At 40.8% G+C, this 24,391-nt stretch overlaps 1 protein-coding gene across 5 annotated transcripts in view; it reads left to right on the plus strand.

Annotated features, from left to right (window-relative positions):
• Positions 1 to 24,391, plus strand: part of IFT80 (intraflagellar transport 80) — a 117,405-nt gene that overhangs the window by 71,572 nt on the left and 21,442 nt on the right. For all 5 annotated transcript variants that reach the window (XM_067544430.1, XM_067544366.1, XM_067544558.1 and 2 more), the window contains exons 9-12: positions 8,974 to 9,153; positions 19,830 to 19,948; positions 21,639 to 21,713; positions 23,396 to 23,559. In XM_067544430.1, the coding sequence (XP_067400531.1) occupies positions 8,974 to 9,153; positions 19,830 to 19,948; positions 21,639 to 21,713; positions 23,396 to 23,559 (538 nt within the window). The remainder of the gene's footprint in view (positions 1 to 8,973; positions 9,154 to 19,829; positions 19,949 to 21,638; positions 21,714 to 23,395; positions 23,560 to 24,391) is intronic.

The following is a 24,391-nucleotide window of genomic DNA, read 5'->3' on the forward strand; positions in this document are numbered from 1 at the left end:
TAAGATAACTTGTTTGAGCAAGCACAATTTAAAAACCTCTTTTGTTTGTCAAGACTTAGGAAGAGGTTCAAACAGAATAATAGTAACCAACGGGTTCAAAATTAAAAAAAAAAAAAAAAAAAGGCAGAAATAAGTGGAGATTTTATTTATTTAAAAAAAAAAAAAGAGAGAGAGAGAGAGAGAGAGAGAGGAAGAAAAGAAAATGCCAAAAGCTTTAAAATTAAATAAACCAAAAAAAAAAAAAATCCTGTTATTGGGAATATCCTTTGTATCATGAGAAGAGCTTGTTCTCTTACTGGCAAGGTGGATTGATTTTGTAAATTAAGCTGATTTTAAATCATTGATTTAAATTACCAAGAGAAAATCATTGATTTAAATCAAGTTTCCTACTGATACTTCACATATTTCTTAAACAATGGTGCAAATCTGATCACTAAACATGTTAATTTACAACTCAGTACAGCATTTTACAACATCTAGGGAGGATATACTTTGTAATTTTTTTAGATAACTTGATTTTTATTAATTTAGAAAATAGTACATAATACTCATTACCTGTCAAACTGTAGATGCAGCAGCAGTACATTAGGAATGGTAAGAACTAAATCACACACACAAACATAATAGCACTTATATTTTATTAAACTAAATCTTAAATGTTTCACGTTTGCAATAGCAGCAGTCTGCTGGCTGACAGCTGTCCTTAAACTTTTTTTTTTTTTTAATGCTCAAATTTCATTAACAGACAAGTCATCACAACAATAAACGTACACTGTCCTTAAAACTTCTACAACTAGCTCTTATCCTCCCCACTCCCACTGTCAATTTTATTCATAGACAAACAGAAATACGAGTTTTCCTACTTTTTCAACTCCCAGTAGATTTCTTAGCTTTGAGTGAATAATACCAAACTATGAAAATATTTTCTCTGTGCCTACATTTTATTTTATTCCTGGAGGAGATGTACTTAAGTCTTTGGCTAAAAGATGCATTAAATGGGCACTGCAGCCATATGTTATTAAGGAGCATCCTTCCGTTTCTTCTTCTAAGTATCTTCTTATCTTTTCCACGTTTGCAGCATTGTCTGTGAAAAAACTGCGCACATGACAGTTGAATTTTTGTTCACAGTTTATTACAGCTTTTATTGCCACTTCTTTTAAATATTCTGTTGTGTGGGCATTTCCCAATGTATCTATTGTTTCTGAAAGATATGCAACCCCATCTTCTATTGTCACATAGGCACATATTACTGGATCATTGTGTACATTGCTCCACCTATCGAGGCTTAAACTGGCAAATTCGCCCCCCCCCCCCCCCCCAAGTATTTCTTGCACACTGTTCAAGTTCCTTCTCATACACTGTATTTAGTAACCTTTCACCAATGTCTGCTCTACTGGGTGCAGTGTAGCCTGGTCATAAAGACTCAACATATCAATGAAGTGTTTATTGTTAACAATGCGAAAAGGAGAATTTGTGGCATAAATGAACCGAGCAATCTTTTCATCTATGGTGTCTTGTTGTATTTGCTGGTTCTTACTACAAACCCATCCATGGTGGTGGTTTTACTGGATGATTGAAATCTTTTGCTTGCTACTGATACTTTGTTGTCTGAAATACATTTAGTTGCAGCACTGCTGCTAAAAGTACCAACGGATGACTCTGAAGTTGTTGCAGAGAAACAGTCACAGTCAAAGTCTCTTATGCCTAAATGGAATCCTGAAATAAAATTCAAAAAAGATTTTGAATAGTCATTCTTCTCACTCTATTATTCAGTTAATCATTTACATTTTTTTTCAGCAAGCATGCAAATCTGTTTCCAAATTACCAAAAAAGTTAAGACTGACTGCACTTAGAGTGCACTTAATTTTGGAGTAAGCCCCATGGAACTCACTGGCACTTCTGTTTTTTGAGAAAACAAGTATAGAATGGGGTTTCCTTTGGAAAGCTGAGTTATGCTGAAGTAAAATAGAGAATAGACTTATGGCATCACCATTATGGTCTGTGGCCATGATGTTCCAAAATAAGGGGACATGTATTATGTAATATAAAATAAGAAAACGACACTCAGTGGCAACTAGCAATTCTAGATTTCTCTTACTGCAGCTTTCTGTACCATATACTTGGGTGATCGATTCTAAACCTAGTTAACTAATTAAACAAACCATAAGGATTAGCTAAGATAAACGTTTTTTTCCCTAGTAACATCCAACATAGCAAACAGCTTGGGAATTTACTTGTTAAATCACACTTATACTAAAAGGCATAGAGTCTTGAAGAGGGGCCATGCAGAGCAGTTTGTTTACATACAAAGTGATGTCCCATGAATCCTCCTGAGAGATCTTGACAAAACTTCCAAGGAGATACCCTGCAATCCTCTCCCAAAGGTTTCTCAGGATGGCAGTCTTATTTCTTCCTCTGCTTAGGATACTTTCCATGCCAGTCAGAAGTAACTTCGGCAGGCTCCATTGCAGTACACAGGCTAACAGCATATGGGCCCGGGCAGCTTTAGGACGCCAGCAGAAGCTGTGCTCTCTGTGCCTTTGTTACCTTCAGGAGTGAGAGATCCACTAAAATCACAACCAGCTGTGGAAAATGGTGCCACAGCCCTATATTCATAGTTTCATGCAACCAAACAATTCCCTCCATTTCTCTGGCTCCTGGTGAGCTATACTCATTTCCTCAAGCTGTGCACCTTGCCTGATCAGGCTGCGCTGGAAGAACCAGTGTTCATGGTTTTTCATCTGAGAATCTTTGTCCTGGACAAAGCCCTTGACTGAAAGAATTGTAGCTATGACATAGAATCTAAAGGAAAGAGTTGGAGTAAGAGAAAAGTGGAACTCAGGATTTTGTCTCACAGAGATCTGAATTTGGTAATATTAAAACACATCTATATGTATCAGCAAGGATTGGAATCAATTTCCAGTATAACACTATAGAAAACCGATTTCTTAGGGTTTCTACTTTGATGTAATTGACAGTAAGCTTTGGCACTATTAAAATGTTGTTAGAAAGTTTTAACTGTGTACACACAGTAGCCACTTCTTAACGTCTCCATTACATTACCTTTTTAAAATGTGTGGACGGTCATGTTGAATAAAGTGAAATCAAATTCACAAAAGGAAGACAAGTGGGAAGATTCAGCAACAGCTATCTATTAGGAATCAGCCAGCTATCCATTAGGAAAATCTGCCTGAGCCACAAGTCACAAACAATACATATACAGAAAAAGGTACCATCAGCCAAAAAGATATTCAACAAGTAATAAAATAAACTTTATTTACAGTAGAGTGTGTGTATGCACGTGCATGCAGCTAAAATCCTCTGAATAAACAGTAAGTAAACAATATCAAAATATCTAAAATGAAATATAGCCCAATCCCCAATAAGGGTAAATTAATCACTAGTGAAAAAAACTGAATAACTAAAGGACATTTCCCAAAACAAACACATAGATACTTTCAAAATTATTAAAAAGGAAATCTGTCCATCATAGCTAGCCCTTGCTTATATTCATAAAAATACATAGGAACAGACCGATGCAGTTTATTTGATCTCGGTGCTTCATTTTCAAGTCTTGCACAAATGGTTGTATTCGCCTCTTTCATTCTCTGAAGCACTGAACAAGAATCCTCTCTTTGGATCATATGGATGTAATCAATTTCTAGTAATTAGGGTGGTGGGGAACCCACTAGTGGATCTTGGTTTTTCCTGCTTTCTATTTCTATATTACTGTGAGTAGTGTGACATGATTGGTATTGTCTAGGAAGTGTGTAAAGCCACAGAAAGTCACCCACCAGGCAGGAATGAACATTTTAAGCATTGTTCTCTGTTTAAGGGATCAGATTCTTAAAAGTCCAGCAAAACAGAAGAAACAAGTTATTTCTATTCAACTCATTACTGCAGATATGTTTACTTTTGAATATTACTGTTTAGCATCAATGATCTTAGAGCATGCATAGGAGCAGAGGCAGACAGTGTATACAGCTTCAATATAGAATAGTAGGCAAAATCTCTTTTATATGTCAGCCACATTACTTTCCTTCAGTTATGAATGCACAACAGCTTCCCCAGAAGTTTTCTTAAAGTGACGAAATTAATCTACTTTGCCACTTATTGTTTGTAACTTACTTTTTATACATAAAACTGATGAAGCATAGAAGCAGGTAATAAGGAAGAGAAAAGAAAGCAAAGAATATATATGAAAGTATTTAATTAAATTATGTCACATAACTAAATGCATATGCTAGAGAAGGGTTAATGATATGTATATCTCCTGATGGTTCCCTGAGGAGCAATTTGCTGATACAGCTCCATTACATCAGACACAATAAAAATGTCTGTGTTGACCAGTAAAGCTAGGTCTGGTTCTCTTCAAACACTATCACTCTGGTGGTATGTGACTCATTCTCCCTTCTCCCCCAGTGCTAGTGTGGCTAATTCTTTAGCAACTATTTACATTTAAATGTCAGGGAAAAAACTTGCATAAAGAAGCAAGACTTTTGGAGGCTAACCTAATAAATTATTGTTATTGGCTGCTGGACAGTAGATAGCATCTGGCTTTAGCTACTGTAAATGTCTTTAAGAAACAAAGAGTTGTGTAGTAAACCAGGTATAAAGTCAGTCTTCTGTAAAACAAAACTGGCTACATTAAAATGTCAACATAACCCATTAGCATGGTATCTCCTGACCAAGAATACAATTGTCCATTTTTCTCCTATCAAAATTAGTTCAATCTTATTTAAAATACATTCTAATAAAGAATCAGACTGTTGTCTAACAAGAAAAATCTAGGAGGAACTGAATGTCAAAAACATTTTTAAAAAATCTACAGCAATAAAGTTGCATGTCTCAGCAAAATAAAAAATAAAGTAAAAATCCAATGTTTTAAAATCTCCTCTTTCATATTAATAAATTCATCTTTTTAAAATGAAACTACCTGTATTAGTTCTGTTAAGTTGGAAGAATTAACTCATGAAGTTTTTCGATTTGGTGTCCCTGCTCTTTCTCTGAATTTATTAGTAATCATGGGATGGGATTCTCAGCTATTGCATCCAGATTTCCCAGTGAGTTATATTGCTAGCCAATCCCTTTCAGAGTGGCACAATTTGATTTACTAGAACTGAGTGGATGGGGCCCCAGTGTAACTTTTGGAAGAAAGCTAATGCATTTGAATCAGCTACAGAAGTGATACTCATTGTGAAGAGCCACATTGTCTCATACTCTAAATTTAATAATGAATATGGGAAAGTTAGTCTTGGTTGTACTCAGGTTCTAATGCTTATGCGGATTTCTCTGGATGCTAGGAGATCATTAGCTTGCCTCCTCCAAGAAAAGTTGTAGACTTTTAGTAAGTAACCTAAAACCAGATCATAAGAACTGGCATCAATTGTTGGGGCTGAGGTCTGTCCAATATTTGGGAAGGCAGTGAAGACCCTCTTTAGTTTACTCTTCCTTTGACTATCCTGTGTCATGGAATACCTTCCTCCCCCTTTGGTTAAAAAGGTATTGAATCCACCTGAAGAATTTCCTTACCCCAAAATCTATGCATGCTGCCTATTCAGTTCATTGATACTTTCAGACTGGATTGAGAAACCAAAAAAGGAACCAGATGTAGATTCATGTGTAGCTGTATTATAAACTTCATTTTCATGTAGTCATATTTTTACACTTACATTTTAAAAAAACATTCCTATGGGGGTGATGGATAGAAGTGTGTATTAAAAGGTGTTTCACACATACCTTAGGCACCAATTTGTTTTGGTCAGTCCAAATAAACTGATTTATAATCCTTGTAGCCTGGAAGTTATAGTTAATTAGATAAGTAGTGAGAGGATTGTTTTACTCCTCTTTACCTTCAAAGAGACTTATTTTTTTTACTGGCAGAGCATGCCTGGCTCATGAGATGTCAAATGTTCTTTCCTGCTGAGAGGCTGTACCTATAAGGATCAACCAGTCTAAGTATATCTGTTGCTAGGGGGAATCTTGTGTCTCCCAGAAGTGCAACTTCGGCCTGGCCCTCAAGTCCATGGCAAGGAAAAACTGGGAGATTAAACTCAGACTGCTAATAATGGAAGGCTCCCCAAAGCCAGCTTCTGAGTCAGGTTAGAAGATCCCCCTCCCCTGACCCCTGTACATATGTTTCTGGACAGAACCAGCACCCCTTCTACCTCAGCTCAGGCTTGCCGACTTTGGAGGCTTCAGGGAAAGCTTCCAGAAAGAGAAGCACAGTCTCTCCCCCTAAGGAGCAAACTCTGAAAAAATCCCATTTTCTCAGTGATTTTTATAGAACTGTCTTGAACACTGTGGACTTGGCCCCAAATTATAGAAAACAAATTAATTCATTCTTTTAAATGGTTCAGTCACCAAATAAATACTCCTTAAAGGTGAACAAGACTTTGGTGTCTGTGCCACCCCCTTTATTTGCACTAGCAAAGGAGATACTAGTCAGAAAAATTAGAGCTAATACAAATATACCTGTCAAATAATATCAAAATTGTGGTGAAAAGAACAAGGGAAATGATAGAAGCATGCTTTAGGGGGAAAAAACCCTCTCTATATCTTCTACATATATAATTTGGCTACAGTGAAGGGCTAAATCCTGTCCCTGCATCCCCCATTACACTGAAAATACTGCATTCCCACTAGGCAAGCTAGGCAGGATTTGGAGAATACAGCAATGTGCAGGAAGCAAGTCAGGGAATGAAATGGTGAGCCAAAAGATTGTCACTTATAGATCCTCCAGCTTTACATTCTGCCCCAGGGCTGTATAAGGCACATTCAGGGTTTCTTGAACCCTTCATATGCAGTATTCTCTTTGAAGCTGCTCCATAGCCTATGAGGAGAGATTCCTCCTCCTCTGATCCCCTAGGATATTTGCATAACACTTGAACCAGCTATTTGGGTAGTACAAATGATTATTTGATCCTAAATAGATTTTTTTGTGCATTGTAAGCAAACAACAAAGCAAATCAAAGAATGTTAAGAGCTGACTGCTGTTCCAGTGTTTGCTGGGTCCATATTACAAAACCTAATTAATAAACTTTAAATAAATATAGACAGCATAAAGCAGCAGTATGAGATGGAAGAAAATATGTTAGGCCATAAAATCTTTGGAGATTTTGCAGTCACTTTTCATAGAAACATATTCTTCTAGAAGTCAGCCAAATGGGCATTCGCTTCTGATGAAACTTCTATTAACAAGGTGTGTAAGCAAAAATATGGCATTTTACTTGCTGTTTGAATTTCTAGTGCCTTAGGAAAATGATTTCATTGCTTTTTTCTAATGGAAAACTAAATCCTGAAGTATGTTGTTTGGCATGTGGCCATGCCACATCAGGCTGTGATCTCATTAGATCACTTAAAATAAGCCAAGTCAAGCATGGTCACTTCTTGGATTGGGAAACCTCTGAGGTGCCCTGGGAAGTTAGTGGCTCAGTAATGAACCAGTGCTGTACTATGCCATTATAATGATAGAAAGAACTGTGCAGCTGGATGTTTTGTCTTTGAAAGGAGCTGTAAAACTGCCTGTCCTTACCACTTGTGTTGGCTGTATTTTAGTGAAGAGTGACGTGATCTCTGAATATGTAGCTTGTTTTTTAAAATCAGTTTTCAAAGTTGGAGCACTTTGGGATCTTCGGATAAAAAGTGTTATACAAATGTCAGCTATTTCTGAAGTTTTAACTTTTTTATAATTTAATAAAAACTAAATTTAAAAAAAATTAAATTGTATATAAGAATTATTGAGAAACATCTTATTTTCATGAGAACATAGGAATTGCCGGAACTGATCGAACCAGTGGTCCATCTACTCCAGTATTACGCTTTTTGATAGTGGCCAGTACCAGCTGTGTCAGAAGAAGGTGTAAGAAACATCATAGATGACAATTTATGAAATAACCTAACCTTAGGGGAAAAATAATTCCTAACTGCTGTCAGTAAGAGGCTGCTTTGTGCTTTAAGGCATCATTTCCCAAACTTTTGAAAGTTGATGCCCCTATCAAGGAAAATGAAACCAATTACATTCCCCTTCATCCTGGACATGTGTTATTTAAGGCTTACCTAAAATGACTAGTCACTCAGTAGACTGGGTAGATCTTCATAATGATATTTCCTTTCTTTCATTGCATGCTTTGAGCAGTAAGATATTTCACAAAGTTGATATTAAAGTATCATCCTTGGCATCTGAGCTAATACCCATTGAAATGAACAGGGCAGTTGACACCTCAAGAGCTATTGTTTCAGGCACTGTGTAAATTTAGGCAGATATCACTACATCAGTTTCACTCAGGTCATGTTTTCAAGGTTTACTTTACAACCATAGCTGTTTCAGACTGACTTAAAAGCTGAGATTTTAGAGAAAAATAGAGAGGCTTGAACATGCCTTTTGTGGTACTTCAGATCCTCTGCCTTACAGGGGTCATGCTCCACATTTTAAAAAAAATACTGCCGAAAAGCATGGGTCATTATATTCCTTCTAAAATGGTTTTAATCCTATCTAATTTAACAGTGGATGTTCTCATTATTCCTTTTTGGAATCCTACTAAGCTCTTGGTCTCAGTTATATTTTGTAGTAGTGAATTCCACAAGTTAAAAGTTATAGATCTTGGATCCTATATTCATGAGTCAGTCATGCATCTGTTTTCCTTTTTATGCATTGGGTCAGCTCTTGGTGTATAGTCCATTTCCATACAATGCCAAAATATATTTAGGCTGCATAATATTCTGTTTAATATACTTGAAATGTTGTGGGCCTTTTACCTGTATTTGGTTCTTTTGTCTCTATACCTCCTGTCTTCATCATCTTACTAATAAACAGACCTCTTTATGATACCTGCAAAAATAAGAAACTCATTTAATTGATTAGTCTATTAGTACAATTTAAATACGTGCATTCATTTGTTTAGTGCAATATTTGTGCATAAAAAGTTCAAAGAAAGTATTAAGATTGCTTTTTTTTTTTTTTTTTTTTATTAGTGGTCATATGCTTTAGAGAAACCAAATACTGGCAGTATATTTAATATTGCTTGGTCTGTTGATGGCACTCAAATAGCTGGAGCTTGTGGAAATGGACACGTGATTTTTGCCCATGTTGTGGAGCAACGCTGGGAGTGGAAGAACTTTGAAATAACATTAACTAAAAGAAGAACTATGGAGGTATGGGTTACAAATTCAGCAAAGTTGAATTTCAGGAATGTTTATGTAAGGCTCATACTTTTAACTCATTAGAGACAAATAATAGTGACTGGACAATTTTTGCAGAGTATAAACAACAGGATTGAATATCTCTGAGTTATGAAATGGCAAGAATGATCAAGTGGTATCTGAGTATGTTTGAGTATACAATCACATGATCCAGAACTACATCAGCCTCTTGGTTCACTTAAGTATCACAGATCAGTGCTCCCCAGCAGCTTGTTTTTAGGTGAGGTGGGGGCACGGATAATGGATCTGTTTCATAGTCATAGGTCTTGTTTACATCAGAAATAATATTACAGTAATTACCAATAAAGGTGCAGCTGCACTGGTAGTAGTACTGGTATAAGTAATAATGTAGATAGGACTGAGTAGCATGTCTACACTAGTGTGTTGCCATGGTTACAGCTGCACCATTGCTGGCTGTTGCTATAGTATGTGTACTAATTTTTCTATTGTAAATGTACCTGTAATGAATGGAACTGTCGTCTTGGATTTCCAGATCAAGAGGCAACTGACAGCTGATCACAATCATAAAGAGTTTTAGTGTTCTTTGCTGCACTGCTCCACCATATTACAGTCCCAAGTTCAAATATTCCAAAGCTAGGAAAATTTGTCAAATATCTTTTAAGGGGCTTGTTTCTACTATGTCCTAGTGAGGACTTAAGGAAGGAAAGTATGGAAAATTGAGACTAGGAATCCAGATTTGAAAATTTCAAAGTTAGGTTGTTAATACCAAGACCTAAAAAAAAGCCCTAAATCCACATTTTAGGCACCTATCTGATTTTCAAAAGTTCTGAGCACTCAGCAGTTCCCACTGACATCCGTGAGAGCTGCTGGATGATCAGTACTGTTAGAAATGAAACAGGTCCCTAACTGTGGTTTATAGAGTTCAAATTTAGGCTCCTGTTTTTTAAAATCTTGGCCTGAATCTACAATTAGGCACCTAAATATCTCTTGAGTGAATACAGAAATTTGAATTTTTACTTGCTAATTTGTCTTTTGTGTTCCCAGACATTGACTCATAACATCCTACCCAGTCAACACTGGAGTAATACAGACTTTTTGTTGTTACAGGTTTTTCCAATTACACATTTGGTATTAAGAGTTCAGGCCATCATTTTCAAACTTGGGTGCCTCTAATTAGGCTCCTAAATTCACAATTAATCACCTAAATATCTTTTAATCTGCATTTTTTAATGTTGAATATGTAATTGGGAAAACTTGTAACAACAGAAAGTCTTTATTACCCCTCTGTCCACTGGATGGGACATCAGGAATTAATGTCTGGGAACTCAAAAGACAAATTAACAGGACAAAATTCATATTTCTGCATTCATTCCCAGACACTTACTTGTAACAGATGGATTCCGTCTAGCAACCTCTAGGGATTTTGTATATATAAACACTTGGTAAATATAGCAAACCCTGATCCAGGATGTGTATTTATTTTATTTTACATAGTTGTTAAAAGTTGCCTATACAAGAGGTCTAGGCAACCTTAACTATTGCTACATGCTATGACAACAAATGACATGGATTGAGACAGCATTTGTGAGCATGTCATTATAGATCTTTTTAGGAGCTATGTGAGTGGCCACTGGATCTTGGTGGTAACTGTATTAAGCCTTTGTTTTATAGTAGGCTGTAGATCTGAAGAAGTCCAAGACCACCTGCCCCTATCAGTAGGACAGTATCTATAATACCATGGTTTGAAGATATCACCCTTCTGGGTGAATTATTTGCATAGTGATCTTTTTTCTGTTATGTTTCATTCTCTCAATTTCTTAATGGGCCTATGATTTTTTGATCAGGACTACTAATTATGAATTATCAATCCTAACTAGCATTTACTTCTCTAACAGGAAAGATCTGAATCTGATTGGAACTCTCCTGACAGCCCTCACTTCCAAGATGTTAGGATTCTCAGCATAACATCCTAAGTGCTAAATGAGACACACACACACACCCCCCCCCGCAATGGGTTCTCTGTCCTGACAGGCTAGAATCCATAATTTAAATAAATCTATTCCACGACTGAGAAGTCAACCCTCTTTCCTTCCACCATGTCAAAGAATTCAATACTGTAGAAGTTGGGGAGACCAGTTGCTCTACATTTCCCAGAAACTGTGCCTTGTTGAAGAACGTTATCTGTTTCTGGCATGTATCTTGGCCTAGAGGGCCATTTCTATGCATGATTTCAGGAGACTCATTAAGAATAATCACTCTCTCAGAGAGTATATTTTCCTAGCTTTGACTCTAATGATGTTTGGCAATTCTTAGGTTTCTATAAAAGTATACTGGATCAGCTAGTGGGCCATCTAGTCTGGTATACTGTCTCTGACTGATCCATACAAGATGCTTTAGGTTAGGAGATGGTTCAAGAAACCCCATAGTGGAAAATAATGGAATAACCTGCCCATAGGGAAGTTTGTTTCTAACTCCCATCACGTAATAGTTGAGTTATGCTCCTGAAGAATGAGGATTTATATGTCTCATTTAAAATATACATATAATATCTTGTCTAATTTAATTGTGGATTTTCTTATTATGCATATAAATATCCGATCGTTTGTCAAGCCCTAACAAATTTTTGTCCTCAATGGTATTGTGTGGCAGTGAGCTTCACAAGTTAATTGTGTGCTGTATTAAAAAAAAATCCTTTTTATCAGTTTTAAATGTGCTACCTTTCAGTTTCAATGTATATCACCTTGTTCTTATAAGTGGTGTGGTGTTGGAGAACCATCTGTTATTAAAGTTGTCCAACACGTCCCATTATAAGACTCTTTTCATTTGCTTAATTTGAACCATTTGTGCTGAAGTATTCCACACTAGGTGTCTACCTCAGGCTGAAATTTTTTGGAATATTTCCACTAAAATGGTTCATCCATTTCCAAGAAGGATGTTAGGAAGAAATACATTCTTTTGCCCGTATTAAAAAAAAAATGCTTGTGACATTTTTTTAACAGCTTTCACATACCCTTGCTTTGGAGAAGAGACTCACAGCTCCTACATGTAACAAGTCATCTCCATTGAGCAAAAAACTTACTGTCACCAAGTGGCTGTCCCCTGTAAATGAAGTAGTTCTAGTTCTTTTTCAAGTGCTTGCTCATGTCGATTCCATTGTAGTTGCATGCACACCCCCATGCATGGTTACGGGAATTTTTTTCCCCTTAGCAGTACCCGTAGGGTTGGCTACAGCATCCTCTGGAGTCCCACGCACATGCCACGGTATATTAGGCACCACCTAATTAGGCCCCCTCAGTTCCTTCTTTCCACCATTGATGGTTACTGGAACCACGTTCATTGCTTGCTTCTGCAAGTGCCTTTTAGCGTTTTAGCCTCTTAGTCAAGTATTCTTAAGTAGTTGTTAAGTAGAAGTAGTTAGTGAATTATAGTAAATAGTTGTTAATAGTTTAGTAGTTAAGATTTAGTCCCCTTAGGGACCTCTGCCTGATAACGGGGCATGCCCTGTAAGTCTTGCAGCAAGCCCTTCCTGCTTAGCGATCCCCACGATGGTTGTTTAAAGTGCCTGGGGGAGTCACACAGGAGGGACAAGTGCCGCATTTGTAAGGTGTTCAGACCAAGGATGCAGAAGGAGAGAGATATTCGTCAGAAGGCCTTATTGATGAATGCCGCTTTAAGACCTGCCTCGGCGCCGTCTCGCTCTTTGTCGGTGCCAAGCACCGTGCCGGTGCTGAGCACCCCTCCGGCACCGGAACCTCCATGGCACCGATCTTCTGCTTCACCTTTGAAGAAGAAGCAACGTTCAGAGAGGGGCTGCTCCTCCGCACCTAAGAAATCCAGGGATGCAGGGTCAAGCACCGGACCATCTCAGGGCCAACAGGCCAAGCAGACTCTGCAGAAGCAAGGTTGGCTGCCTGGGGCCCTAGGTCCTCCAAGTGAGCCTCCTCCAACTCCAGGGAGTGGAAGAGGGCCTCCACAGATTGTGGTGCTGTCGACGCAGGACCAGGGACCTAATGGCACTGCCCTTGTCCCCGACGCCTATGTCCCAGATAGAGCAAGGGAAAGGAAAGACTCCAGTGTCGAAAGGAAAGCCCCCAATGGCACTCCCCCGATAGCTGCACTCCTCTCTGGAGTCCTGGCATGCCTCCTTGCATCCCAGGTCATCAGGGAGAATATCTTCTCCATCCCTGCACTGGTCCCTGAGGGTGCGCTCACAGTCTCCGGGCAGACCGTCAGGGAGAAAGAGCCAATGGCGCAGGCCCTTAGTGGATTCGACTTGGCACTGGTCTTGGTCGATGACCACTAAAATGTCGGGCACCATTCTAGATCGAGGTCTGGTAGACGTTCACCATCGGGGAGTCAGCACCAATCACTTTCCCCAGCACCGTAAAGTTTGCCCGTGTGTTCACAGTGCAGAACCCGGTAGCTGGCACCAGGACATTGCCATAAGGAGGAGTGGCGATTGCATCGATCCCCGGCACCGGGGCACTCACCTGCGGCGCATCGATGTTCCTGATCTTTCTCCCACTGGAGGGCTTCTCTGACTTGGCACCATAAAGAACTTTATCACCAGTCACCGGCCTCACGCTCCCCATCACCGAGGCATTGGTCATCAGAGCACCAGAGGTCTTGGGAGACCAGATACCACTCCCACTCCCCCACAGCACCGCTCCACAGGATGTGTCAGGCTCTGGCCGGCGTTGGTCGCCAGGAAGTGAGTCTGGCTCCCCATGGGAGCACAAGCCTTGGCTCCTCCTCCCAGCCAGCCCCGTCAACAGAGGGGGCAAGATCAAGGCTCCTCCTCAACTGCACCAGGATGGCCTCAGGGACAGTGACCAACCCAATGGCCCCTTTGGAATTCCTGGGGGTTCCCTGTGGCCACAGGGCCCTTCTCCCTCCAGTCATCAGGGAAACAGTCTGCAGCCCCAGCACCCCCAGCCAAGAGTCACTGCCCGATCTTGGAGGCAGAGTCAGACCCGTTGGAGGAGACATCTATGGCAGTTCCACAGCAGCCGGGGGAAATGCCAGCACCTCCTGTGCAGGGCCAGACTTCCTCCTCCCCAGTTGAGGCGGTCACCACGGGATCATCAGTCCCCCTGGATGACTTCCGTGCCCACCGAGAGCTCGTCAAGAGGGTCGCCTTGAACTTGGGCCTAGAGACAGAGGAGCTCGAAGAAACATCAGACAACCTCTTTGATGTGCTGGCAGCTGCAGTGCCAGCCCAGGTCGCCCTGCCAGTCCACGAAGGGGTTCTCAAGATGGTTAAGACCTTGTGGCAAACGTCATCTTCTTTGCCACCAATGTCTAAAATGGTGGAGCAGAAGTACTACGTCCCTGCTAAAGGGTTCAAGTACTTGTTCACACACCCTTCTGTGAGCTCCCTGGTAGTGGTGGCTGCCAATGAGAGAGAGAGACAGGGGCAACCTGGCACAACTCCCAAAAACAAAGACCGCAAGAAACTTGATCTGTTTGGGAGAAAATCTTATTCTATGGTGAGCCTGCAATTCCGGCTCGCTAACCAGCAGGCGCTGTTAGGGAGGTATAATTATAATCTCTGGAACTCCCTGAAGCGCTTCAGTGAGGCCCTGCTCCAGGAGCAGGCACCATACTTTTGCCCTCCTCCAGGAGGGTGGTAGACAATGGCTAGGGCTGCCTTACAGGTGGTGTCGGATGCAACTGACTCGGCTGCCAGTTTGATGGCCTCTGCGATTTCCATACACCGGTGCTCGTGGTTACAGTCATCTGGTCTCTCTCAGGAGGTGCAGTAATTGATCCAGGATCTGCCGTTCAAAGGACTCAAAGGCCATGTTTCACTCATTGGGTCTTTATATGCAGCAGTCCTCAAGGAGGCAGTCCCGCCCGCAGCAGCAGCCAAGGTACCAAGCCCAGTGCTTTGGGACCTATCAGAGAAGGGACAGAGGCAGAAGTTTTAGGCAGCGCAGATTGGGCCTGCCTTCCTCCGCGGCCAATCAGCCGACCCACTCCTGGTGCTCTAGTGGCCAGCACCAATCGTTTTGATGGTGTGCCCAAAGATGACCTTCCAGACTCACATCAGGATCCTGCTTCCCTGCCATTTTGGAACCGGCTTGCCCCTTTCCTCCCCGTATCATGAACCCGTATAACTTCGGACCATTGGGTTTTAGGGACCATTGCAGGGGGCTATACTCTGCAGTTTTCTTCCCCACTCCATGAACCACCCCCCATCCCCGTCCCTCTTCAGGGACCCCTCTCATGAGCAACTCTTTATGCAAGAGGTAGAGAACCTTCTCAGACTGGGAACTGTGGAGGAGCTTCTGGCAGACAGGAGAGGAAGAGGTTTTTATTCCCGCTACTTCCTTATTCCCAAGGCAAAGGGGGGTCTCAGGCCTATCTTGGACCTCTGGGGGTTAAAGAGGTACATCAAAAAATTGAAGTGCCGCATGGTCTCCCTACCCTCTGTCATCCCCTCCTTGGATCCAGAAGACCGGTATGCCACCCTCGACCTGAAGGACGCATATTTTCATATCTCGATAGTCCCCAGACACGGGCACTTCCTCCGGTTTGTGGTAGGAGGTTTCTATTACCAGTTTATGGCCCTACCCTTTGGCCTGTCCTCTGTCCCAAGGGTCTTTACAAAGGGCATGGCAGTGGTGGCTGCATATCTCAGGTGCCGAGGAGTTCAGATTTACCCCATCTAGATGACTGGCTCATCAGAGGCAGGGCACAGGCACAGGTCCAAGTCAGTTTGGATGTAGTTCGGATTCCATTTGCTGACCTAGCCCCCTCGGTGACTCTTGTATTGGATGCATCAAACTTGGGGTGGGGGGTGCACATCCTCTTGGGTCACAGCATGCAGGAGACCTGGTCAAGGAAGGACATGGGGCTGCACATAAATATGAGGGAGCTCAGGGCAATCCGCCTGGCATGCAAAGTATTCCTTTCTTTCCTGAGAGGCAAGGTGGTCCAGATTCTGATGGACAACACTGCTGCGATGTATTATATCAACAGGCAGGGCGGGGCCCGCTCCCCAGCCCTCTGTCAGGAGGCGGTGAGCCTGTGGAACCTAGTCATAGGGCACAATATTTCCCTGGTGGGGCTTCACACCTTCCTGGTATCAGGAACACCACAGCAGACTGCCTCAGCAGGACATTCATACCTTGCCATGAGTGGTCTCTCCATCCATCGGTAGCCGATATGATTTTCCAGAGATGGGGCTTTCCCCAAGTGGATCTCTTCACTTTCAGGATCAACAGGAAATACAGTCAGTTTTGCTTCATTTGAGGACTAGATGACGGAGCACTGTCAGACACCGTTCTGCTACCATGGTCGGGGAGGCTTCTGTACGCTTTTTCTCCCATTCTGTTGATTCATAGGGTCCTGTTAAAAATCAAATGAGAAAAGGTGACTGTCCTTCTTCTAGCACCCGCGTGGCCCAAGCAGCACTGGTTCACGACGCTTCTGGAGCTGTCAGTTGCTCCCCCCCTCCCCCGGAGCTGCCGCGTTGGCACAACCTGCTTTCCCAGGATGGGGGCGCCTTCTGCACTCAGACCTGGAGTCCATGCACCTGATTGTGTGGAGGCTGAGCGGCTGAGCCTAGAGGAATGGCTTGCTCGTCTCAGGTGCAGGATATACTAATAGGTAGCGGGAAACATTGCACCAGGGTGTCTCATTTAGCCAAGTGGAAGAGATTTGCTTGCTTGGCCGCAGCCCAGTCGGTCATGCCCCACAAGGAATCAATCCAGACAGTGTTGGATTACCTTTTGCACCTTAAGCTCCAGGGCCTAGCCACTGCTTCGTTGAAGGTGCATCTGGCTGACATATCAGCCTTCCATCCACCCATTCAAGGGAGGTCAGTCTTCTCTCACGTCATGGCGGTTAGGTTCTTGAAGGGTATAGAGAGACTTTACCCCCGGGCTAGGGATCTGTTACCCCTCCTGGGACATGAACTTAGTTCTCTCCAGGCTCACGGGGACACCGTTCGAGCCTTTAGCTACCTGCTCCCTATTTTCACTCTCGTGGAAGGTGGCCTTCCTAGTGGCCATCACTTCGGCTAGGAGGGTATTGGCAATTAGGACACTTACCTCGGAGATGGCTTACACGGTCTTCTATAAGGACAAGAACCAGCTGAGGCTCCACCTGGCCTTTCTCCCCAAGGTGGTGTCACAATTCCATGCCAGTCAGGACATTTTCCTGCCTATATTCTTTCCGAAGCCACATGCCTCAGAGAAAGAAAGGAGATGGCACACGCTGGATGTGTACAGAGTCCTGGCTTTTTACATCGAGAGGACGAAACCGTTTTTTAAGTCAACGCAGCTGTTCATGGTGGTGGATGACAGGATGAAGGGCTTACCTGTCTCTTCTCAGCGGATCTCTTCTTGGATAACCACCCGCATTAGGTTCTGCTACAAGCAGGTGAAGGTTCTCCTTCCGGGTAGAGTTACAGCTCACTCTACTAGAGCGCAGGTCTCATCCGTGGCATTCTTGGTGCAAGTGCCTATTCAGGACATATTCAAAGCTGCTACATGGTCGTCAGTGCACACCTTTACGTCCCACTATGCCATTGTTCAGCAGGCAAGGGACGATGCCAGCTTCGGCAGAGTGGTGCTCATCTCTGAACTCCGAACCCGCCTCCAAGGTACTGCTTGTGAGTCACCTATGATGGAATCAACATGAGCAAGCACTCAAAGAAGAAAAAACGGTTATTCACCTTATAACTGTTGTTTATCAAGATGTGTTGCTCATGTCCATTCTATGATGCACCCCCTGTCCCCGCTGTCGGAGTTGATGGCAAGAAGGAACTGAGGAGGCATAGGGGCAGTGGCGCCTAATATACCATGGCATGTGTGCAGGACTCCAGGGGGTGCCAAAGCCAGCCCTATGGGTACTTCTAAGGGGAAAAAAATTCCAGTAACCGTGCACGGGGATGCACATGCACCTATGATGGAATGGACATAAGCAACATATCTCAAAGACCAACAGTTACAAGGTGAGTAACTGTCTTTTCTTCTATGCCAGGTCAGGTGCTCCCATTTGACCATTCAATAGGGCAGGGCAGTGTATGGGGGCTATAAAGGATTAGGGAGAGATCTAATGAGTTAGGGAGTCCCAGTGAGTCAGAGCAGACTGATACAGCCAGAGGCAGATGAGAGCTGCCAGAGACTAGGGGTACTGAAAGAGGTCCTAGAAGGAAGCAGAACATGTTCCTGGGGAAGACTGAAAGCAAGGAAAGCATCAAGAGGAATTTGCTGGCTCTAAACTGGAGAGCTAGAGCCAAGGGCTGGAGAGGGCTGAAGGCAGGGGAGCAACTAAATCGCCAAGACCAGGGAGCTAGACCATGAGAAGGCCAGGTAGAGTGACAGATGCTCCCTTGGCAAGGATGCTCTGCAGCAGAGAGGCCACTCTGAACAGCAGAGTTTCTGTCGAGTTGGAAGGACTAGGGTGGCTATCATGGTACAAGGACAGGAGAAAGCTGACAGTGTGCCCGGGCATGGTCAAAGGCGTTGATGAATGGGGCATCAAGGGACAAGATGTGTTGAGTTTTATTGACTATTCACATTGGGGTGAAAAATGGACTATGTTTGTAACTTTTGCTTAGAGACTGAATAAACTCTGTTTGGTAATAAACTGGCCCTAAAGAAGAGAAGTATTTAAGCAAGAAGGTCTGAAGTAGATTTACTGGGGACTCTGAAAGGGTAAACTGAGGAAGGCATGCTTGTCATGTCTCAACCTGCTGCAGGAGGGTTTTCTAGGCAGGACTCCCTTATGACACCTATATTAAAAGAACATTATTAAGATTGCAAAGTCAAACACTCAAAAGTTGGGGAAATGCCAGAATTAAGGTTGCCTGTGCAATTAAAATTTGGCTGTCTTGTGCATATGCATGATAAAAATAGTATGTGATCAGGTAATTCAACTGTGGGTATATTTACACATAAACTAGCAGCCCAAGTATAGTCTAGGTTCCCATGTACTTGAGTGGCTAGTCCATGTTGAAGCCTGTGCCACCATATTTACGCTATTATAGTTAGACTGAGGCTAGCATGGGTATGCCTACCCTTCTACAATCACCCCTTTACTTGCAGTATGTTTAAAGTTTGGCGAATTTATAAACTGAAAATGGGATCATATAATGGGAAGTGTGAGGCAACCTTAATAATAGAGGGTACTATCAACCCTGTCTATAATAATGTGTTTATAGCTAGCATATTAAAACTAAACAATACCAACATTTTCAGTTTTTCCTTGTAAGGAAGTTTATCCAAGTCTCTTAATTTTTGTTTCTCCACACTGAATCTTTTGTATCACTGCTATAATTTTTTTGAGATAGGGTGACCAAAACTAATCACAGGATTCTAGGTGAGGATGTACCATTGATTTAAGTGATGGCATTGGGAAGACAGATCCATTTTTTACAAGTCAGGTTTTTGAACATGAAAACAAATTAGCAGGTAAAAACCTCATACTTAATGCGATTCTTTTAATTTCAAATGTAAGTTAATAGGAGCTTTTATTGATTTATTCGTTATTGTTTTTCTTTAAAACTTCCTGTTCATACATATATAGTTACATTGTACTGTAAATGCATAATACCAGCCCTCTGTTTATGAAAATTAAGAATGAGTATAATTTTACCCTTTGTTTTCTGATCCATAATTTTCATTTTTTTTTAACCATAAACCCTTTTTAATTAGGTCCGTAATGTTATTAATGATGCAGTGGATTTACTTGAATTCCGTGACAGAGTCATTAAGGCCTCTTTGAACTATGGGCATTTAGTTGTTTCAACTTCTCTTCAGTGTTATGTGTTCTCGTAAGTAATTTGAATAAATGTATTTGATCCATTCAATCATTGTGAGAATTCAGAAGGAGCTTGATTTAAAGTACAGTAGGTTATACATGGTTTGATTTTGAAAACATCAAATCTTTTTATAGAAATGTCATGGAACCCACCTATATATACACTAATGTATATTTTCATAGTTGCATAAGGAATTACCATAATGCATTCCAGTGGTGGAGCCAGGTTTTATAACCAGGAGGGCAGTGGATCATTGGTTGAAGACCAAACCCACCCTGCATTCACCTGGCAGTGGAAGTTCCTGTTCTGCGGGGTTGGGCTCAGCTCCCCACTCTTGGCATTGTGACCTGGAACACAGGGTCGCAATACCTTTCAGGTTTGGTCTGGCCATTACTCCAACATGGTGGAAGGGTGTCTGGGCCAAATTTGAGTGAGTGACTTTGTGATGTAGTGCACAAGGTCACATCACCACGTGGCTCCATGCACTATGTTGCAATGCCCAGAGCAGGGAGGTAAGTCCAGGCCTGGTGAGACAGGAGCTGCTGCTGCTGCCAGGTGAGTGAGTACTGGGCTTGCTTCACAACCCTCTGTAAAAGTCATGTCATACACATCCTTCAGTCAATTGCATAATATGCTTGAAAAGATGCCACACGTATACCTCACGGCTGCCACAGGTTACACTCCCTTTTTTCCCCATTAGCTCTACCACTGCTGAGTTCTACTAACATGAATGAAAGTTGCACAAATAAATCCTATCTTATTATTTGAAAATGTACCCCATGTGCCAGATCCTCAGCTGGTATAAATTGTCAGTGCTCTGTTGATTTCAGTTGAACTATGGCAATTCACACAAGTTGATGATCTGGCAAGTGGAGTTTAAAAAAAAAAAAGTTGATAAATACGTTTTATGGGAAATTATTCTTACTCTTCAAATATCTAAATATGGGCAGGCAATTGCTCACCTCTGGAGCTGCCAGTTTGACCCATTTGCGCTGGTTACTGCTTTGGTCATGTTGATTTTTGCTCAGAGCCCAGGACGACATACAAGCTGTTTCTTGGATGCCATTACTTTTGCTCTGCATATTGGCCAGCAGGGTCTTTAAAACTAGGTTTGATTGTTTATAAGGGATGACAAAGAACTCAATCATGTCATGTCCATAACATAGTTCACCAGTCATAGTTGCTGAAATCTAAAGCTAATACCTAAATGTTGTTTCCCTGCTCAGCAATATGATTATTGTTGAACCACAGTCCAAGCATAAATTCATGTAGGAGTAAAGCCTGTGACCAGTGTGACAGCTGTGGAAGACTCTGAACAAATTAAACTGATGTGGCTCAACAGTGTGTAGGAGGGCAGGAGTAGAGTGAGGTGGTGTATGCCTTACAAGCCATGAAGCACAGTACTCTAAGGGCTCTGTGCACCCTGTGCATTAGATGTTTAGGAAGCAGGAGGGAAGATGTGCAGGGTCAGTGGTCATAGCTGCATGATCCAGTTACCAAACTCCTAAGATGAGATTTTCAAAGGTAAGAAATGGTGATTAGATATCCATGACTTTCAATGGGAATTGTATAACTATCATTCATACCTTTGAAAATCTTCCCCTATAGCAATAAGAGGAGATTTTCGAAGATAAAAATTTATTTTCATTACTTTGTGCATTTTAGAAAAGTTAATTAATTCTAATCTTAATACTATTTTTAGTACAAAGAACTGGAACACACCACTTATCTTTGACCTCAAGGAAGGAACAGTTAGTTTAATTCTACAAGCAGAAAGGTATTTATTTTTATAATGAACAAGACTAGTTTGTCTGGGTTTTTTTGCTAAAATGTACATCTGTAAAACTGTTGTGGGGGTGTAAAATATATAGTATTGCTAAGTAGTGGATGAAGTCACATTGTGTAACTAAAAGATCCTGTTGCTATATAGTATCTATGATATAATCCCAGAACTGAATCTCTTCATACATTACATGTGTACTGTATCATTATACTTCTCTTTTATTTACAATGGAAAGTAAATAATCTTCAGCTGTTACACTAACACATTTGGTTTTGATCTATTTGTTTGTTGAAGTGGAACATATTATGTAGAAATAATCTTTACTACAAGCTGGTCCTCTAGTTATTTTTATAAAATGGTCAACTGTGCTGAATAAAAGTAAAATGCACGTATAGTATTTATATGTAATATTTATATATGCATGAAATGGCTGTATTTCCCCCATTTTAAATGTTTATGTGGTTACCTACCTTAAAATCATTTACCAAAGAGACCTTTTGCATGTAGCTCTGCAGAGAACCAGCATTGTTTTGAAGAATAAGACTGGGAATCGGGAATACCTGAGTTCTAATTTTAGCCTTGCCTCTAATTTGCTGTATGGCCTTGGACAGATAACTTAAGCCCAAATTTTGAAAAGCATACATTATTTTTGAGTGCCCAAGTTTAAACACTTGGGATCTGATTTTCAGAGGTATTGTACTCTTACTACTCCAAATATAGTAAATGCAGGCATTTCTGAAGATCAGGCCCCAGATCCGAAGTTAGGCACCTAAATTTGGAAGGCACTTTTGAAAATTTGAGGGCAGATCCTCGGTTGGTGTGAATAGTCATAGCTCTGGAAGTCAATACAAAATTTTTGGGAAATAACTCTTCCCTTGCAAATATCTATATGAGCAGGCAATGGCTCCCATTGACGTCAGTAGAGCTATCACCATTTACATCAGCTGAGGATTTGCCTTTTGGCCTTTAGCCTTTCTATTTGAATTTTCTGCATCTGTAAAATATGGATAATACCAACTTCTGTCAGTAATTGTTATTCATTATTATTTAAATGCTACATAAATACTAGTTCAGGAACATAAACATTGAAAGAGGCCACTTCTTTATAGGGAAAGGAAGCTTAATAAATTGAGGTTGGGATTAATTAAAGAAAATGTCTTCTAAGTACAGTATCTACAGTTCATCTGCCTTCCATGAGAGTTTAGTCATGGTGACAAAACATACAGGAAGATTTTTAAAATGGCAAATTTTACCCATTACTCTAAACCCATTTCTAAATATTATACACACAGTGAGCACCCCTTGCAGCTCCCAAACTTCTGTGAGCACTTTTGTGTAGGGGGCTCAAAATCATAGTGTTTTCAAACTTCCTATAGAGAGGTGCTTTATCATCAAGATATGTATATATATATAAGAGTGTAAATCTATAGAAGATACTATTTTAAATAAATTATAGTAGATTTCCCATAGCTAATTAAAATCCTTATATTTGAAAGACAATGTTGACATTAAAAATGAGTGCAGAACTTTCAGAAAATAGAGTACCAATTTAAGGTTTATAAATTGTGTAGTGTACCCAGAAAATACTTGCAGTATTTTAGACAGTTATCTTAAAATTGCTGAATCTTTCTACCACCCTCCACTACAACTAGTCAAATGATTTACATTGTCTGCAGGCATTTTCTTCTTATAGATGGTGGAGGGATCTATTTATATTCCTATGAAGGACGATTCATTTCATCTCCAAAATTTCCAGGAATGAGAACAGATATATTAAATGCCCAAACTGTATCTCTGAGTAATGATACTCTAGCAATAAAAGACAAAACTGATGAAAAAGGTATGTTTACAGTTTGACTTTTCCACTTTGGCTAGCGAGTTACTTGCAGAAGTGTTAAAAAGCTGATAATTACATGTGCATTTGATATCTTTCATTCATACGTAGCACATTCATGTGTTGAAAATTAAGCATGAAACAGAAATAATGATTTTCCATATTAATTTTGAAATTTGTTTGGTTTTTGAAGTACAACTGATTTTGCATTAGTTCCTAGAGGACAGTATTTTTGTATGGGGGAAAAGCATGTTTCTTCCACATCCTTCCACTCTCCAGGAGTCATTTGCAATGAAAACCATTTCTCATTCTCAGGCATGGTTCACTATAGAAAAACCTATGTTATTGTTTTCCCTATTGCCTACTGAACTCAAGAGCCAGCGGTATATAATAATTTTGATGGATTGTAGCATTCAGTTATTCTTTGTTTTTGTTAACTTTTTTCAGCATTGTTAGTTTTATGTGCAGCTTTTATGGGGTTAGTTGTGACTCAGCGGTGTTCTCCTTCAGTGAAATATTTATTTATAATTGTTTGCAATCTTTTACAGAATGTGTTTTAATTCCTAACACTCTGTCACAAACTCTTTCATTCTCTTCAGATGAGCAAACATAAATTTCAGACATCTCTTTTGTGTTAACAAAGATTTTGAGGAGATCTGCCTGCTTCATTCATCTTTCTTTTAACCACAGAAGGGACTATATGGTTGTCTCCTCCTCTGTTGAATTTATTAGTCTACTTGATAAGGAATAAAGAATACTGATTCAGAGGCAGAGTACTTTTTCTATAGTTATTCATCAGTCATTGACAGCAATTATGTGCTGTAATCAATGTGTTTTG

This window comes from Emydura macquarii, unplaced genomic scaffold (genome assembly GCF_026122565.2).
Source record: "Emydura macquarii macquarii isolate MOO-44397 ecotype Brisbane River unplaced genomic scaffold, CSIRO-AGI_Emac_v2 contig_18, whole genome shotgun sequence".
NCBI lineage: Eukaryota > Metazoa > Chordata > Testudines > Chelidae > Emydura > Emydura macquarii.